This window comes from Hemitrygon akajei, chromosome 8 (genome assembly GCF_048418815.1).
Source record: "Hemitrygon akajei chromosome 8, sHemAka1.3, whole genome shotgun sequence".
NCBI lineage: Eukaryota > Metazoa > Chordata > Chondrichthyes > Myliobatiformes > Dasyatidae > Hemitrygon > Hemitrygon akajei.
The window spans coordinates 128,943,274-128,963,993 of NC_133131.1; the positions used below are offsets into that span (position 1 = coordinate 128,943,274).

At 40.6% G+C, this 20,720-nt stretch overlaps 1 protein-coding gene across 3 annotated transcripts in view; it reads left to right on the forward strand.

Moving 5' to 3' along the window:
* The first annotated feature begins 728 nt into the window (after positions 1 to 728).
* The window catches only part of LOC140732254 (voltage-dependent L-type calcium channel subunit beta-2-like), a 318,120-nt gene continuing 298,128 nt past the window's right edge, over positions 729 to 20,720 (forward strand). For 2 of the 3 annotated variants that reach the window (XM_073054608.1, XM_073054609.1), the window contains exons 1-2: positions 729 to 1,146; positions 2,907 to 2,999. In XM_073054608.1, the coding sequence (XP_072910709.1) occupies positions 1,078 to 1,146; positions 2,907 to 2,999 (162 nt within the window). In that variant the 5' untranslated portion in view covers positions 729 to 1,077. The remainder of the gene's footprint in view (positions 1,147 to 2,906; positions 3,000 to 20,720) is intronic. The other variant, XM_073054613.1, reaches the window with a different exon arrangement.

The window sequence follows — 20,720 nt, forward strand, 5'->3', positions numbered from 1 at the left end:
CCTCGTCGCGGCAGTGCATGAGGCCATGGACTGACATGAGTATGGGAAGTGGAATTGGAATGGGTGGCCACGGAGAGATCCCGCTTTTTTTTTTTGGCGTAGGTACTCGGCGAAGCGGTCTCCCAATCTACGTCGGCTCTCACCGATATACAAGAGGCCACATCGAGAGCAGCGGATACAGTAGATGACCCCAACAGACTCAAAGGTGGTGTCGCCTCGTCTGGAAGGACTGTCTGGGGACCTGAATGGTATATAGAGAGAGATATCTGTCAGGTGTGGCACTTGTTCTGCTTGGATGAATAAGTACCAGGATGGAGGTCAGTGGGCAAGGGACGATCCCTGCGACTAGCTGGGGGTGGGTAGGGAAAGATGTGCTTGGTTGTGGGAGCCCGTTGGAGATGGCGGAAGTTACGGAGAATTATGTGCTAGACGTGAAGGCTAGTGGGGTGGTAGTTGATTATCTTGAAATGTAAACTCTATTTCACTCTCCACAGATGCTGCGTGCCCTGCAGACCCAAAGATAGTTTCTCTGTGGGTGATTTATTGACGGTGCTTTCTGGGGTTAATGTCTATTGTTCACACGCCAATGTAGTGTATCAGTCCGATCGGTTAAATGCGTTATTTATTTTGAAAATCCAGTAGAATTATAACCCGGCTTGGAGCGGCTGGGCGTGAATGAGTTGACAGCGCTCTCCCCCGATGCGAAGAGGAAGCCTGACGTGCCTCACTCCGCCCCTACAGCCCACCGCTGCCAGTTGGCATCTCCCGTCTCCGGCACAACTGCAACCAAGGCGGGCGCCGTCTGTCCACACCGGCTACCGTGCGGAGCGACGGCACCGCGACCGAAGGTGCAACAGTGTCTGGTTAAAAAGACAAATAAAGGAGGGGAGCAAAGTGCTCGGAGGCGCCCACCAGCGAGCGTCGGGCTGGGATCCTGCTCTCTGAAGGGATGCCAGCTCTCAGTGCCTAACCGGCTCCCGCAAGCAGACGGGAAGCAATGACCATTCCCTCTCTGCCCTGCGGAGTGTTTGTCCACAGCCAGAATCTCCGTCTCTGAGAAACAGCCCAGCCTTTCAAATGGTTCGCGGCAACATGTCCAAAACCCAAGAGATTCGGATGGGTATCCTAGAAACCCCAAGCATTCAGGTAACTTAAGATGGTCATGTCTTGTCTTTAAGGCATTTAATCGCCCAAGTTTTAAAATTGCAATTTGTGCTCTGTGTGTGTGTGTGTGTGTGTGTTATATGTGCATGTATGTGGTGTGTGTGTGTGTAGCTCTCTATCAATGAGAGACTTGCACTCCACAAGGAACACTTTGTTGGATACTGGTGTTGTCCGCTCTGCTGTACAAATATTAATTTCGGTTTAATTCATTTGATGAGGGCAGGGATCAAACTTAACGGAGAAAAGGCTCCGGTAGAAGAGATCTTCGAGGGTGTAATTATAGAATAATAAAATGAAATGAGAAGTTGCCTGCTATTGGCTGCAGTGCATTTTTAAGCTCAAGTACCTGCCTAATTAATGAGGATATCTGCTAAAGAGAAGTTTGGTAGGATGGTGGCAAAGGCGTGTTTCTTACGGTCAGGGCTCCTTGTCACCTGGTTGGAGACAGGGCTTGGAGTCCAGCCTTAAGATGATATATTGGCTCTTTAGAAGATAATGGCATCCGTTTTGTAATCCACATCGTATTCCTTTCAACATTAAACCTATTTTCCCATATTGACTGCTATTATACTAGTCTCACCGCAAAATAAACGTCTTACGGAAATCGGGCTCCAGCTGGACTGCCCAATATCTTTTCTCGGGCATGTGATGCAAAACTAAAATAACCTAGTCCTCCATTTGAAACAAACAAAAGACAAGAATTACGATTCTCTTCATCCCTAAATGAATAGTTTCCCAATGCCTTTAAAGGTAGGTACTTCTTAATTCAAATGCCCAATGACTGAAGTGTTTTCCAGTAATTGAAGTTCATTTCACATTTGGTGAAAATGATGGCATTTGGATGATAACCAAGAAGCTCCATGATATGGTCTGCAGGTACCCAGAAAGGAACTAATCTACATAATTCTGAAATCACCAAATCAGCAAGTGATTTGAAATTTGTCTTTTGAAGAGTGTGGAAACACTTGTTCAAAAAACACTGTCTAATGCCATCATGCAAGCACGGGTACTAGCCTCCGTAGTATCAAAATATCTTCAAGAAGCAGAGCCTCAGAAACTCCGTGTCCATCGTTAAGGACCCCCACCACCCAGGAGATGTCCTCTTCTCATTGCTACTATCAGGAAGGAGGTACAGAAGCCTAAAGGCACACACTCAACAATTCAAAACAGCTTCTTCCCCTCTGCCATCTGATTTCTAAATGGACATTGAACCCATGAAAACTACCTCTGTTTTTTTTTCTATATCTATCATGTATTTAACAAATTAAATTTGGTTCTGATTCTGAAAACAAAGGTTTTATTTTTCTTTGGCTAAAGTTGCTTTTATGTTTTTGGCACAATAGTTAAATCCCATAATGATCACATTTAAGCACCCAACATTAAAGAGTTATTTGTAAAATCAATAATGTGCCAAGACCTTGAATCTCCTCAGTTTAAACTGGGCAAAAAGCAATTATTTCAAAGAAATTCTCTAAGATGCTATTGTGTTTTCTTCAGTAAATAGACTTCAATATTGCCCAATTCCCTACAGTGTATGCATATCTGCTGAGTCCGGAGGTTTTCTTAAATTTGAATGTTCTATGAGATTAATAATATAGTATTGGTGCAGTTTTCAATTTTCCTAATGCACTGTCAATTCAGGAAAGATATTGCTTTGTAGATTTTTATTGCTTTTAATTTTAGTAATTAGAGTATTGAAGCCAGTCTACATGATGATAATCTTGCATTATTTCTCTCCCTAGTATTCTGGGAGAGGTGCAATAAGGAAAAACAGGTTCAAAGGATCTGAAGGCAGTACCTCATCAGATACCACATCCAACAGCTTTGTGAGACAGGTATGCTGCTTTTTAACTGTTTGTGTTTTCTGTGCTTTTGGACTAATAGCAATGGCCAATAATGAAGAAAAGATGGTAACTATTAAAACAAAGGCATATTGAAAGTTACTGTCTGTATACATTACTAGACCATGGGCAATATTCCATTGTTCATATCATCACAAATTTAAGTCTAGTGGCACAGTCACATTTCCACATTTTAATCATAAGAAAAGTCAAATTCTCATCTCAATTTCTCGTTTTTCTCATGCATATAATTTAGTGGATCAGTTTTTACATTTACACAGGAAAGTAACTAACACCAGTAATAATACTTTCTGATGCTTTGTGTAATATGTGGATTTTGGCTGTCTAATATCAATTGCCTAGAAGGGCCATCTGAATAACATATATACTGATGGATATGCTGTCAAATTGTTATTTTTTTTATGTAACGTTTGCTCCATTTTAGGCAAATTAGTAAAGGGAGAAACGAGGGAATGTGATATATCTTCCTTTAACCAAAAAGAAAATATTCAAGTATTCATAAAATAATTCAGCATTTGATGGCTGACTCTTTTTTGTCACTGAAACTTGAAGAGGTGGAAGCAACCAAGTGAACATGAATATTGGATAGAAGCTGGTTGTACGAAAGAAAGGTTATGTATCACAAGCAGCAGCAAGCGGAAAAAAAGTAAGCTTGGAATGAAGAATTATTTGTGAAACAGTGACTGAAAATAAGTGCACAAATTTGGCAGAATTTATGCCAAAAGACAAAAGATAAAACAAATCCAGCTCTGTTTAACTCTCTTTATTGTATTGATGCTGGGCTGAGCAATAGTCACAGGCAGCAACATAATAAATACCTTTCCATATCCAGGTCAATCATACTGGTGATATTTATAGTATGTTGTACTTTCAACAAATTTCAGTGAAATATGTAGGTATCTTAAAGAATAAAGTTACTATCTGAGTCTGTAGTGATCCAGATCTGTACTACCATTTCAGAAAACTCTTGGCTTTATGGTGTGTATAAAACATGTGCACATTTTACTCTACTATGTACCTATGCCTAACCTCTTCACCTTTTAGTTCCTTCAACTCATACATTTAATTGAAAACAAAAATAAGCTAGCCCAGCCACCACTTGGTTCATAACATCACAGCAATGACATGGAATGCCGTTAGCAACACCAACAAGTATACTTTCTCTATTAAGTGTTCCTCTCGACTAAGACAAATGCACTGCTCCAAAGAACATTATATGGGGTCGTTCTTACTCTCGGCCAAAAGGCTCTATAATGAGTCAACCTATAGCTGGGGAAGTGATGACTCCCTCTCATTAGTCTGCTTCAGAAAACATATTTTTATTTATTCTTCCTATTTAATATTGTATAGAGTACAATACTCTAATATTGTAGATCTATGAACTTGTAATGCTACTGTGACTAATGCTAATGGTTACTTCGGGATCAATAAAGTATCTGTCTATCTATTAGGCAGTATTGTTACTTTATTAGACAGTGTTTGTCGGCAGAGAGCATAATATTCGGCCAAGGGTGTTCAGCAAAGGGTAATAAAATCCCAAGACTTTGAATAAGAGCCTTAGAAATCATTAACTATTCAAATTCATCTGAAAAGTCCTGATGAAGGGTCTCAGCCCAAAATGTCAACTGTTTACTCTTTTCCAAAGATGCTGCCAAGCCTGCTGAGTTCCTCCAGCATTTTGTGTGTGTTTCTCCTTTTCAAATTAATACCCAGTTGCTTGAAATCTGTTCCAGCTTTTTCAATTTCCACTTCAGTTATGATTTAAACTGTAGTCAACAGACATCTGAAACTAGCTATCAATGTACTTCAACTGCTTTTAGTCTAAAATTTATAATGACAACATCTAGTGCAGCTAAGTGTGAAATCATGTTAATAAGTTAGTCATACTGTCAGGAAATAATTTACTGTCAGCTGTAATAAAGAAATGCTGACAACATGGACACACTTAATTTCCTCTCAGTACATTGATTATCAAAATCGCCCAACACTGTTCACCAAACAGGTTGCCTCTGATTTTACATATAAACAAAGTATATTTTGCTTAACTTAAATTCTCCAGATACTAGAAATAGGCACCAGGGCACATAGGATAACTGGAAAGAGAAACGAAGTCATGGTTTCAAGTCTTAACTTTTCACTAACACAAGTGAGTCAGCTCTGATAAGGCTCACAGGCTCACAGAATTGAAAAATTAACCTTGTTTATCACTTTTGCTTCAATTAATAGTTTGTTATTAAAATGCAGTAATATGCATTTTTTGGAAAAAATAAAGTTTAGAAATTTATGAATTACTTAGCCTTAGCTGAAGATCAATGGACAATTTGGAATATCATACACATGCAGTGATAGTTTCAATCCTGATCTTTTGTGCTGTCTGTGTAGAGTTTGCATGGTCTCCCTGTGACTGGCTGAGTTCCTTCTGGGTGCTCTAGTTTATGCCTGTATCTGAAAGGTATGTTGGATTAATTGGCCCCTATAAATTGCCCTCCTGAGTAGATGAGGGATAGAATACCAGAGGTGTTGAAAGGAGTATGGGAAGAGTAAAATAAAATTCTATTACTGTGGAGTTTGTGTAAATGGGTGGTTGATGATCAGCATGGTTTTAGTGGGCCGAAGGGCTCGTTTCTGTGTTTTGTGACCCTATGGAGGATGCTTACTGAATTGTTAGCAAGAATGTGAGATTTGAGCGGTTAGACTCTAATCGCTGTCATTACAATGTGAAAAAATAAATGTCAGGCATAGTTAAAGTTTCAAAAAGTTTCAACATTTTTGCAGAATAGTTAATCTCCCTTGAGATCTAGGGAGGCAATGAAAAGAATTTTTTCTTTTCACTCAGCAAATCATTAGAATTGGGCTATACCTGAAAACACAATGGGAACTTTTTAAATATATAATTTTAAGAAGGAAGTAGGTAGACACTTGAAAATGAACATAATGTGTTTTGGGTTTTAAAAAAAGCAGGACTATGGAAATAGACATTGATGTTTGTTCTACGAGCCAGCACATGCATGACGGGGCCAAGTTGCTCCCTCTTTTAAAGAGGATTCTATAACTTGTTCATACTAACTTTATCTATTGGTCAGTCCCCTTCATGACCAGTTGTCATTCACAGGGAAATGCCTCATGTTACTCACCTCATTAAATGATTGAAGCAACTGTAACAAGAGGTCATAGATTTGCTGATACAAGCCCATCCCAAAATATCAATTCTATATGCCTGTGTCATAAACACAGCAAATATAAATGCTGCACTAATCATGGTAAAGCTTTACAGAATTTAATAACTACATACTAAACAGCAACTACATTGAAAAATGTTATTGTAATCTACTGCTTTATCATATATTTATTGCTTGTTTTTGATATATCTACCTGTGATTAATAAGAACAAAAGAAAATGCTGGAAGGTTATAAACCTGAAATGTTAATGCATTTTCTCTCTCTCCATGGTTACTACCTGATCTGCTGAGTATCTGCAGCACTTTCTGTTTTCATTTCAGATAGTCATAAAGGCCCTTTGGCAGAACTGGTGATCCAGATTTCCAGAATCTGCAATTATTTCTGTTGGGAATACCTATATTTTTTTCATAACTTACACTATCTCAATCATAATCTACTTTTTCAAGCCTTTTCTGATAATTTGGTCTCTAGTGCTTGATGTCAGTATGCTAATGTTGTGTTGCATTTGCTGCAGATTTATAATATTCCTCTTACAGGGAGGGATCCAAAGTAACGCAGTTTTCTCCAACTGTCAACACGATCACCATGAACTCTCTGCTTTTCTATTCAATACTGCTTACTGTTTCTAATGGATGTAGACACATACTCAATGATTTAGAAACAGCTTCTTCCCCTCTGCCAAAAGATTTCTGAATGGTCCATGAATGCCGCCCTGTTATTGCTTTTCTTTTGAACTATTTATTTATTTCATAATTTATGATTTTTCATGTTTTTACATTGTACTGCTGCCATGAAATTTGGCATCACTTGTCAATGAAAATAAATCAGATTTTGATTCCAGCTGTTCAGTTCAACTTTCATCTACTGTACCTGTATTCAGCGTTAAGATTAATTCCAGCAAAGAGTATCATTCACACAACACATTATTGCACGTCTAAGAAATATTTCAAGGCACTTCACATGATTTACTGTAGTGTTGTTATTTGCAGCAATACTCCAAATGATACATATAAAAAATGTCCACTAAAAGCAATGATAGAACAGGCAATCTATTCGTGTGACATTGGATATCGAGAAAATCTTGTCACACTTTTTCATGGGAATTTAAAAATGTAGCTGAACAGTAATTATGTTTAATATAACAACCGAAAAGCAATACTGTTGATGATGTTTCACTTCCTTCGTAATGTATCAAAGGATTATTTCGATAATGTGTATAAGCTAAATATTTAGTAAAATAACATGCTTTTCAAATGTATAAAGAAAATAGATTTTGAGCTATTTCAGGTTGAAAATCTTCCCTTTTGATATAACATATTTCTTAACATTTAATGAATCTTGCAATAAAACAACATTGCATTTCAGAAGACGAAGTGTTTCATAATCATTTGTCAATATTCAAACATAAATTGTTTAGGTTTGCACGGCACTGCAAAAGTTAATATCTTAGTAATTGGGATTAAAACAAAGTATAAGAATTATAGGTCCATTTATGTTTGCCTTATGCGCCTATAGAAAAAGAATTTTTCACTTACTTGAACAAATGTGTTTTGTGAAAGATTTTAACCCAGTGTAATGAAGATACTAATAAATATAACTCTTTAACAGAAAGAATGTGACATAATTTCACATTTAAAGGGCTATATTAATACATTTTTTGCAGATGTTAAAACAGGACGGAGACTTGTCTGTGTCTAGGCAATGTGTTGAAAAGATGAATATTGTGAAAGATTAATATTTCTCAGATTGATTGAACATAAGAAAGCAATAGTCTAAATTTTGAAATTAAAGACCATAAGATAGAGGAGCAGAATTAGGTCATTCAGCCCACTGAGTTTCATTCGCCATTCAATCACAGCTAATTTAGTTTTTCCTTGTACCCCATTCTCCAGTCATTTCCCAGTAAACTTTGACATGCTTACTAATCCAGAACCTGTCAATATCTGATTTAATTGTACCCAATAACTTGGCTTTCACAGCTGTCTCTAGCAATGAATTCCACAGATTCACCATCCTCCAATGAATTCCACAGATTAACCACCCTCTGGCTGAAGAAACTTTTCCTAATCTCTTCTAAAGAGATATCCAAGATAGATAGAAACTTTATTGGCCACAAAGGAAATTACAGTGTTACAGTAGCATTGCAATTGTACAGATATACAAATATACAAATATTAAAAGAGAAATAAGAAACAATAAAAAATAAGGAACCTGAAGCAGTCAACACGGGTGAAGAATTGGAGCAGGGGGCAAAGCTTCAGATTTCTGGGGTAGGTGTGACCTGAACAAAAGGGACAGCTTGCACTTGAATCTGAAGGGGATGGGAACCAGTATGATAGAGCTGAGTATGAGCCAGCAGGTTTACAAGTAGATGATGGGTGTAATATGAATGTCAGGAAGGAACAAATGATTGTGTATAAATGGAGACAGTGCAAATAGTTACATTGTACCACAGAGGTAAAGTTCAAAAGGGGAAAGACGCAGTGTTAAATACACGTAGTATTCTGAATAAGGTGGACAAAGTCGTGCACAATTAAAGATTGGTTGGTATGACGTATGAAAAAGGTGACGTAGGGTCTGGGAGCGGCGAATCTTTGTGGGTGGAGTTAAGAAACAGCAAGGGTAAAAATCCATTATTGGAATCATATATAGGTCTCCAAATAGTAGCCAAGATGTGGAGTTGAGATTGCAAAGGGAGCTGGAAAGGGCATGTAATAAGGGTAATGTCACAATAGTAATGGGCTTCAATAAGCAAGGGGATTGGGAAAAATCAGGCTGGTGTTGGATTGCTAGAGAGGGAATTTGTTGAATGCCTACAAGATGGCTTTTTAGAGCAGCTTGTGCTTGAGCCTGCTTGGGGAAAGGCTATCTTAGATTGGGAGTTGTGTAATAACCTGGATCTTATTAGCGAGCTTAAGCAAAGGAACCCTTAGCAGGCAGTGATCATAATATGATTGAATTCATACTACAATTTGAGAGGGAGAAGCATGATTCACATATATCAGTATGGTAATGGAATAAAGGGAATTACAGAGGCATGAGAAAGGAGCTTGCCCAGGTGGATTGGAGGAGGATACTGGTGGGGATGACAGCAGAGCAGAGGTGGCTGAAGTTTCTGGGAATAATTCACAAGGCGCAGGATAGATATGGCCCACAGAAGTTGTTCTCAAATGGCAGGAATAGGAAACTGTGGCTGAGAAGAGAAGTTAAGGACTGCATAAAAGCCAAGAAAGGGATATAATATGTAACAAAAGGCAACTAAAAAGCCATCAGAAGGGAAAAGATGAAATATGAGGGCAAACTAGCCAATGATATAAAGCAGAATACTGAAAGGTTTTCTTCAATTATATAAAGAGTAAAATGGTGGTGAGAGCTGGTAATGGAGAACTGGAAAGTGATGCTGGTGAGGTAGTAATGGGGGACAATGAAATGGTGGGTGGACTTAATAAGTACTTTGCATCAGTCTTTACTCTGGAAGACATTGGCAGTGTGCCAGAGGTCCATGAGAGTCAGGGAGCAGGACTGAGTGTTATTGTCATTATAAAGAGAAAAGTGCCAGGCAAACTCAAAAGTCTTAAGGTGGATAAATTACCTGGACCAGATGGACTACATCCCAGAGTTCGAAATTAGGTTGCTGAAGAGCTAGCAGAAGCATTGGTTATGATCTTTCAAGAATCACTTGATTCTGGCATGATTCTGGAGGACTGGAAAATTGAAAATGTCACTCCACACTTTAAGAAGGAGGATGGTAAAAGAATAGGAAATTACAGACCAGTTAGCCTAAAACTGGGAAAGTGCTTAAGTCCATTGTTAAGGATGAGGTTTTGGGGAACTTGGAGACTAATGATAAAGTAAGTCAAAGTCAGCATGGTTTCTGGAAAGGGAAATCTTATCTGACAAATCCGTCAGAATCCTTTGAGGAAATAACAAGTATGGTGGACAAGGGAGAGGCAGTGGATTGCTTGGATTTTCAGAAGGCGTTTGATAAAGTGCCACACATGAGTTTGCTTAACAAGATAAAATCCCATGGCATTACAGGCAAGATATTGGCATGGATAGCAGAATGGCTGACAGGAGGCAGCGAGTTGGAATAAAGGAGCATTTTCTGGTTGGCTGCCAGTGACTAGTTGTGTTATTCAGGGGTCAATATTGGGACCACTACTTTTCACATTGTTTGTAAATAACTTAGCTAATGCAATTGATGGCTTTGTGGGGGAGTAAGTAGTGCTGAGGAAGCAATGCAATTGCTGCAAGACTTAGACAAATTGGAAGTATGGGCAAAAAAAGTGGCAAATGGAATACTGTGTTGGGTAATGTATGATGCATTTTGGTAAAAGGAACAAATGTGTAGACCATTACCTAAATAAATGAAGAGAAAATTCAAACATCAGAGGTGCAAAGGGACTTAGGAATCCTCATGCAAGACTCCCAGAAGGTTGAATCTGTGGTAAAGAAGGAAAATGCAATGTTGGCATTTATTTCAAGGGGAATAGAATATAAAAACAAGGAGATAATGTTGAGGCTTTGTAAGACATTAGTCAGGTCGCACTTGGAGTTCTGTCAACAGTTTTAGGCCCCATATTTCAGAAAGGATGTGTTGTTATTAGAGAGAGTCCTGAGGACATTCACAAGGATGATTCTGGGGATGAAGGGGTTAGCATATGAGGAGGGTTTGGCTGCTTTACTCACTGGAATTTAGAAGAATGCGGGGGGTGGGGGATCTCATTGAAACCTACTGAATGTTGAAAGGACTGGATATAATGGATGTAGAGAGGATGTTTCCTATTGTGGGGGTATCCAGAACTGGAGGCCACAGCCTCAAAATTGAGGGGAGACCTTTTAGAATAGAAGTAAGGAGGAATTTTTAGCCAGATATTTTTGAATTGTCAAATGCTTTGCCACAGACAACTGTGGAGGCCAAGACCATGGTTATATTTAAAATGAAAATGAAGAGTCTCCTGATTGGTGAGAAGATAAGTGTATGGGGTTGAGTGGGATCCGGGATCAGCCATGATGGAATGGTGGAGCAGAGTTCATGGACTGAATGGCCTAATTCTGGTCCTATGTCTTGTGGTCTAACAGAAGGGGGTCATCACTTCCCCAGTTACAGGTTGACTCATTATAGAGCTTAATAGCTGAGGATAAGAATGACCTCATGTAGCACTCTTTGGAGTAGCGAGGTTTTCTTAGTCTATGACTAAAAGTGCTCCTCTGTTCTTCCAAGGTGGCATGCTGAGGGTGAGAAGCATTGTCCAGAATTGCCAGGGTTCTCCATAGGGTCCTTTGTTCTACCACAGCCTCCAGTGTGTCCAGTTTGGCTCCTATAACAGTGCCACCCTTTCTAATCAGTTTATTCAGCCTGTTGGCATCAACCCTGTTGATGCCATTGCCCCAGCACATCTGCCACTTCTTTTGCTCAATGCATAGAAGATTGTACTGGCACACCAATGCATAGAAGATTATGCTGGTAACAACAGATGGTAGAACATGTGAAAGAGAGGCCTGCATACTCCAAAAGACCACAGTCTCCTCAAGAAGGAAAGGCGACTCTGAGCCTTCTGGTACACAGCATCTGTGTTGGTGCTCCACTCAAGTCTGTCATCCAGGTGCACCCCCAGGTATGTGTAGGTCCTCAGTACATTCTCCTCTTCACCATCAATGGTAACAGGGAGCAATGCAGGCTCAGTCTTCCTAAAGTCCAACACCATCTCTTTTGTCTTACTAATGTTGAGCTGCCAATGGTTCAGCTTGCACTATTTGACAAAGTCCTCCACCAGGGCCTTGTATTTATCCACCCAACTGAGTTATCAGAGAATTTCAGCAGATTACATGACTCAGTGTTGTATCTAAAGTCTGAGGTATATGGGGTAAAGAGGAAGGGAGCCAATACAGTCCCCTGTGGGGCCTTGATGCTGCTTATAGCTATGTCTGACACACCATAAGACATAGGAGCAGAATTAGGCATATGGCCCATCGAGCCTTCTCCGCCATTCAATCAAGGCTGATCCTCTTCTCTTTTCCTTCTCAATGCTAGTTCACGGCCTTCTCCCCGTAACCTTTGATGCCATGTCCAATCAAGAATCTATTAATCTCTGCCATAAATACACTCAATGACCTGGCCTCCACAGCTGCATGTGGCAACAAATTCCACAAATTCACCGGCCTTTGGCTAAAGAATCTGTATCTCTGTTTTGAAAGGGCGCCCCTCTATCCTGAGGCTGTGCCCTCTTGTCCTAGACTCTCCCACCATGGGAAGTATCCTTTCCACATCTCCTCTGTCTAGGCCTATCAACATTGGAAAGCTTCAATGAGATTCCCCCCTCATCCTTCTGAATTCCAGCAAGTACAGACCCAGAGCCATCAAACGTTCCTTGTATGATAAGCCTTTCATTCCTGGAATCATCCTTGTGAACCTCCTCTGGACCCTCTCCAATGCCGGCACATCTTTTCTAAGATGGGAATTCCTAAACTGTTCACAATACTCAAGGTGAGGTCTCATCAGTGCCTTATAAAACTCAGCATCATATCCTTGCTCTTGTATTCTAGACCTCTTGAAATGAAGACTAGTATGGCATGTGCCTTATTCACCATCAACTCAACCTGCAAGTTAAACTTTACGATGCTCTGCACAAGGACTCTCAAGTTCCTTTGCATCACAGATTCCTGGATTTTCTCCCTGTTTAGAAAATAGTCCGCACATTTATTTGTATCCCCAAAGAGCATGACCATGCATTTTCCAACATTGTATATCATTTGCCACTCTCTTGTCCTTTCTCCTAATCTGTCTAAGTCCTTCTGCATCCTACCTGTTTCCTCAACACTACCTGCCCCTTCACCAATCATTGTATTGGCAACAAAGCCATCTATTCCATTATCTAAATCATTTATATACAGCATAAAAAGAAGTGGTCCCAACATCGACCACTGCGGAACACCACTAGTCACTGGCAGCCAACCAGAAAAGGATTATTTTATTCCCACTTGCTGCCTCCTACCAATTAGCCAATGCTCTAAACATGTTAGTAACTTTCCTGTAATATCATGAGCTCTTGACTTGGTAAGCAGCCTCACTTGTGGCACCTTGTCAAAGGCCTTCTGAAAGTCCAAATATACAACATCCACTGCATCCCCTTTATCTGTCCTACTTATAATCTCCTCAAAGTATTATAACAGGTTTGTCAGGCAGGATTTTCACTGAAGGAAACCATGCTGACTTTGTACTATCTTATCCTGTGTCACCAAGTACTACATCACCTCATCCTTAACAACTGGCTCGAACTCAACTTCCCAACCACTGAGGTCAAGCTAACTGGTCTATAATTTCCTTTTTGCTGCTTTCTTCCTTTCTTAAAGAGTGAAGTGACATTTGTGATTTTCCAGTCCTATGGCACCATGCCAGAGTCCAATGATTTTTGAAAGATCCTTTCTAATGTCATCACAATCTCTAATGCTACCTCTTTCAGAACACTAGGGTGCAGTTTATCAGGTCCTGGTGACTTATGTACCTTTAGGTCTTTCAGCTTTTTGAGCACCTTCTCACTTGTAATAGTAATTGCTGCCATTTTTCTTCCTTCACACACTACAACATCAGGCATACTGCTAGTGTCTTCCACAGTGAAGACTGATGCAAGGTACTCATTTAGTTCATCAGCCATCTCCTTGTCCCCCGATTTTATTTCTCCTGCCTCAATTTCTAGCGATCCTATATCCATTCTCATTTCACTTATATTTTTAAAATACTTGAATAAAATTTTACTATCCACTTTGTAAAGAAAAAGCATTTCAGGATGTATACTGTATACATTTCTCTGACATTAAATGTACCTTTGAAACCTTTGAAACTTTGATATTATTTGTTAGCTTGCTTTCATATTTCATCTTTTTCCTTCTAATGAATTTTGTTGCTCTCTGTAGGTTTTTAAAAACTTCCCAATTCTCTATCTTCCCACTAATTTTGCTTTCTTGTATGACCTCTCCTTTGCTTTTATAATAGCTTTGACTTCCCTTGTCAGCCATGGTTTTACTATTTTACCATTTGAGTATTTCTTCATTTTTGGAGTACATATGTCCTGCACCATCCTCATTTTCCCCAGAAACGCACACCATCACTGCTCTGCTGACATCCCTGCCAGCAGCTCCTTCCAATTTACTTTGACCAACTCCTCTCTCGTACCACTGTAAGTTCCTTTACTCCACTGAAATACTGCTACAGCAGACTTTACTTTCTCCCTATCAAATTTCAAGTTGAATTCAATCATATTGTGATCACTAGTTCTTAAGGGTTCTTTTACTTTAAGCTCCCTAATCGCCTCTGGTTCATTACATAACACCTAATCCAGTATAGCTGATCCCCTAGTAGGCTCAATGTCAAACTGCTCTTAAAAGCCATCTCTTAGGCATTCAACAAACCCACTTTCTTGAGATTCATTTCCAATCTGATTTTCCCAGTCGACCTACATGATAAAATCTCCCACGACTATCAGAACATTTCCCTTTTGACTGACCTTTTCTATTTCCTATTGCAATCTGTGGTCCACCTCCCAACCACTGTTGGGAGGCCTGTACTGTCTTCAACTTTCTTTTACCCTTGCAGTTTATTAACTCAATCCACAAGGATTCAACATCTTCTGATCCTATGTCACATCTTTCTACTGATTTGATGCCATTCTTTACCAGTAGAGCCATACCACCCCCTCTGCCTACCTTCCTATCCCTTCAATATAATGTGTAACCTTGGACATTCAGCACCCAATTACAACTGTTCTTCAGCCATGATTCAGTGATGGCTACAATATCGTACCTGGCAATCTGTAATGGTGCAACAAGATCATCCTCCTTATTTCTTATACTATGTGCATTAAGATACAACACCTTGAGTATCGTATTAGCTATCCTTTTTGATTCTGCATCTCTAATGTTTTGACACTCAGCCTGTTGGCTGTAACTAAGTCTCATCACCTGCCTGCCCTTCTTTACAATCTGACTACACACTATCTTTACTTTTTTACCATCCGTCCTATCCTGAGCCCCTTCACTCCTGTTCCTACCCCCCTGCTAAATTATTTTAAATCCTCCCAAACAGCTCTAACAAACCCGCCCACCAGAATATTGGTCCCCCTCGGGTTCAGGTGCAACCTGTCACTTTTGAATATGCCATACCTCTCCCAGAAAAGATCCCAATGGTCCAAGAACCTAAAGCCCTGCCCCCTGCACCAGCTTCTCAGCCACACATTTATCTGCCAAATCATCCTGTCTCTACCCTCACTGATGCGTGGCACAGGCAGTAATCTGGAAATTACTACCCAGGAGGTAGTTCTGAAGCTGCAGAAATTGTGGTTTGCAAGCCTGTTAGTCCATTATTCACGATACAATGGAAGTGCCATCCTGCATTAAATGGAGTTTTTTCCCTCCAGCAATGAGGGCTATATGGTGTTGAAGGCACTTGAGAAATCAAAAAACATGATCCTCACCGTTCTGTCCTGCTTATCCAAAAAGGACTAAGCTCTGTTCAGCAGGTAGATGACAGCATTGTCGACTCCACTGTGCTCCTAGTAGGCAAACTGCAGGAGACTGAGTGATGATCTGACCATGGGTCGAAGGTGAGCCAGGACCAGCCTCATGAGGGTCTTCACGATGTGTGAGGTCAGGGCCACTGGATGGTAATCATTCAAGACTTCCGGTTGACATTTCCTGGGCACTGGGACCTCACATGATGTTCTCCATACTGCTGGGACCCTTTCCAGGCTGAGACTCTGATTGAAAATGTGGTGGAGAACTCCACGCAGCTGCTCAGCAGACTCTCTTAGGACCTTCTATTCTGAGGCTGTGTTCGCTGGTGCTAGACTCTCCAACTACTCCATACTCCCCACTTTATCAAGCCCTTTCAGTATTCAATATCTTTCAGTGATATCCACTCCAATTCTTCACAACTCTAAAAAGTACAGGCCTAGGGCCATTGAAAGCTCTTCATACATTATCTCTTTCATTCCCAGGGTCTCTCTCATGAATTTCCTCTGTCCCTCTCCAATGTCAGCACATCCTTTGCTAGATATGGGGCTGAGAACTACTCACAATACTCCAAATGCATGCAAGCCAGAGCTTCATAAGGTCTCGGCATTGCATTCTTGCTTTTATTGTCCGGTAATCTTGAAATGAATGCTAACATTGCACTTGACTTATGTGCTAGCGACTCAACCTGAAAGTTAACCTTCAGGGAATTTTGCACTAGGAATCCCAAGTCTTCTACACCACTGACTTTTGAATTTACTACCCAGTTAGAAAACTCTCTGTGTGTTTATTCCTTCTACCACTATGCATGACCACGCACTTCTCTACAGATGGAGTCTGTATTCCATCTGTCATTTATTTGCCCATTCTCCTCATCTAAGTCCTTCTGCAGACTCCCTGTTTCCTCAACACTAGCTGCCCCTCTTATCATCTTGGTATTGTCTGCAAACTTGATCACAAAGCCATCAATTCCATTCTCCAGCTATTTAACATATTACACAAAAAGAAGCAGACCCACCACTGATCCCACAGTAGAACAAAACTGGTCAGAGGTATCTAACCAGAAAATGTCCTCCTTAGTTACCCAGTCTTCTGTCAATGCTAGTACAGGTCCACAATCCCTCATGCAAGAGGCTGAAATCCAAAAAGCTCTGAAAACCGAAGTTCTTTTTGCCAACAGCTGACGTCACTCAGGTGTGACGTGGCAGCACTAGCAGAGGCCGCCAGACGTCAGTTGTGGTTCAGCGCTCATACTGGTTACACGTGCATTTACTGTTCATTGATATTTTGTGCTCACTGTTGACTTGTGTTTAATTTCACTGTGAAAATGTCAAAAATGTGATACCCCTATGAGTAACAATGAGAAAGAGAGAAGGAAGCATCTATCATTATCAATATCACAGGAAGTGGAGTTATTGCAGAAGCTTGATCGTGGTGTGTCTGTGCGGCATCTTACTGAAGAATATGGTGTCGGAACTACCACTGTATATGATTTAAAGAAACAGAAAGACAAGTTACTGAAGTTTTATAGTGACAGTGATGTTCTACATTTATTCCAATAAGTCATTTACCATGTGTTTGATTCGTTTCGTTTGAAGCTGTATATTTTTATGTTTTATTGAATGTTTTTGTTGGAAATAAAATATTTTTCTTGTCATTATTTCCTAAACAATGCAGTATAACAACTATTTACATAGCATTTACATTGTATTAGATATTATAAGTAATCTAGAGATGATTTAAAGTATACGGGAGGATGAGCGTAGGTCTGGAGCTCCACTGGGTCCTAACGTCCACCCACACTGAACAGGTTAAATAAGGGACTTGAGCATACGTGTTTTTTGGTATTCGCGGGGGGGGGGGGGGGTCCCAGAACCAATAAGGAGAGATTCTGAAATTCGAAAAATTCTGAATTCCAAAATACAACTGGCCCCAAAGATTTCGGATAAGGGATTATGGACCTGTATCTTTCCTGTAACACCATGGATTCTTTTTCAACAACCTCATGTGTGGCACCTTGTCAACGGCTTTCTGAAAATTCAAGTAAGCAACATCCGCTAGCTCTCCTTTGTCTACTTTGCTTGTTATTTTCTCAAAGAATTCCAACAGGCAAGATCTCCCCATAAAGAAATCAGGATTACTTTGTTAGTCCTGACGAAGGGTCTCAGCCTGAAATGTCAACAGTGCTTCTCCCTATAGATGCTGCCTGGCCTGCTGTGTTCCACCAGCATTTTGTGTGTGGTTTGAATTTCCAGCATCTACAGATTTCCTCGTGTTTGCTCAGGATTACTTTGGTCTATTTTGGCTCCATGCACGCCAAGAATGGAATTTAATATTTTGCCAAACACTGATGTCAAGCTAACTGGCCTATAATTTCCTGCTTTTGTTTCCCTCCCTTATACAGTCATGTGACATTTGCAATTTTCCTTGCTTCCAGAACCATTCTAGAATCTAGTGATTCTTGAAAAATCACTACTAATGCCTCCACAATCTCTTCAATTATCTTTCTGAATCTTGTGGTGTAGTCCATTTTATTTAACTTCAGGCCATTCAGCTTCCCAAGCACCTTCTTCCCAGTAATAGCAACTATGCTCACTTCACTTCCTGACACTCCCAAGTTTCAGGCATGCTGCTGGTGTCTTGCATCATGAAGAATGAAGCAAAATACTTATTGAGTTCATCCGCCTATTGCTCCCCATTACTTCCTCAACAGTGTCGTTTTCCAGTGGTCCAATGTCCACCCTTGCCACTCTTCTACTCTTTATATATTTGTAAAGTCAGTTTCTACCATTAAACATATCATTACCCCCCCCCCCCCCGCTTTCCACAGGGATCAATCCCTCTGTGATTCACTTGTCCGTTCATCCTTCCCCACTAATCTCCCTCCCAGCACTTATCCCTGCAAGCGGCCACACACACACCTGCCCATTCTTCTCCTCCCTCCCCTCCATTCAGGGCCCCAGCAGTCCTTCCAGGTGAGGCAACACTTCATCTGCAAGTCTGCTGGGGTCATCTATTGTGTCCAGTTCTCCCAATGCGACCTTCAATATTGCTGAGACTGGTTGTAAATTAGGGGACCACTTCATCTATTGGCCAGAAGTGGAATTTACCAGCGGCCAAACATTTTAATTCCAATTCCTGTATACATTATAACCTGTCAATCCATGGCCTCTGTGTGTGCCAAGATGAGGCCACCCTCAAGGTGGAGGAACAACACCTTATATTCTGTCTGTGTAGTCTCCAACTTGATGGCATAATTATTCCTTCTGGTAAAAAAAATCCCTCTCCCTCCCCTCTTCTTCTATTCTTCTGTTAGTTTTTTAAAGCTTCCCAATCCTCTAGCTTACCAATATTTTTTCTTATTTTGTATGCCCTCTCTTTTGCTTTCCTGCCAAAGGGTCTCAGCCTAAAATGTCGACTGTACTTTTCCCCATTGATGCTGCCTGCCCTGCTGAGTTTCTCCCGCATTTTGTGGGTGCTGCTTTGATTTCCAGCATCTGCAGAACTTCTCTTGTTTGTTTATGCTTTTATGCTGCCTTGGCTTCCCTTGTAAGCCCTAGTTGCCTCAGGCTCCCTTTAGAATGTTGCTTCTCCTTTGTGATGAACTGATCCTGCGTCTTCCAAGAAGCTTCAGTCTTTGCCGCCCTACCATCATGAAAGATTACTGGAGCTTACAGCTATGATGTAGTAAATTGGGCAGCAGCTTCTGTCCAACACACATGTACAGTTACTCGGATATCTGGAGCTGATGTCAAGATAATCCCACTTTTCAACACCACCTCCTGCTGCATCCTTCTTGATATACTACAGAACAAACTGACTGCAGTATCATGTTCTGCACTATTAATCCACTATTTATTACTTATTCAGAGATGTAATGCAGAACAGACCCTTCCAGGCCAATGAGCAGTGCCACCCAGCAACCCAACTCTTTAACACTAGCCTAATCACAGGACAGTTTACAATGACCAATTTACCTACTAACTGGTATATCTTTGAGCTGTGGGAGGCAACCCATGTGAACTCGGGGAGAATGCACAAATTCCTCACATAAGACCATAAGGTATAGGAGCACAATTAGGCCCATCGAGTCTGCTCCGCCGTTTCATCATGGCTGATCCATTTTTCCTCTCAGCCCCAATCTCCTGCTTTCTCCCCATATCCTTTGATGCCCTGACCAATCAAGAATCTATCAACCTCTGCCTTAAACATACATAAAGACTTGGCTTCCACAGCTGCCTGTGGTAAAGAATTCCACAGATTCACCACTCTCTGGCAAAAGAAATCCCTCCTCATCTCCATTCTATAAGGAGGCCCCTCTATTCTGAGGCTGTGTCCTCTGGTCTTAGACTCTCCCACCACAGGAAACATCCTCTCCACATCCACTGTATTGAGGGATTTCACCATTCAATAGGTTTCAATTAGGTCACCCCTCATTCTTCTGAATTCTAGCAAATACAGGCCCACAGCCTTCAGACGCTCTTCATATGACAAGCCATTCAATCCTGAAATCATTCTTGTGAACCTCCTTTGAACTCTGTCCAGTTTCAGCACATCCTTTTTAGGATAAAGGGTCCAAACCTGCTCACAATACTCCAAGAGGGGCCTCAGCAGTGCTTTATAAATTCTGAACATTACATCCTTGCTTTTATATTTTGGTCCTCTTGAAATGAATACTAACATTATATTTGCCTTCCTCTCTACAGACTCAACCACAAATTAACCTTTAGGAAATCCTGCACAAGGACTCCCAAGTCCCTTTACATCTGTAGTTTTTGTATTTTCTCTCCATTTAGAAAAATAGTCTACCCTTTCATTTCTTTCAGTGCATGACCATATACATCCCAATACTGTATTCCATCTGCCATTTCTTTGCCCATTCTCCTTATCTATATGTCCTTCGGTAGCCTCTCTACTTCCTCAAAACCACCTGCCCCTCCACCTATCTTCATATCATCTGCAAACTTTGCAACAAAGCCTTCAATACCATCATCCAAATCATTGACC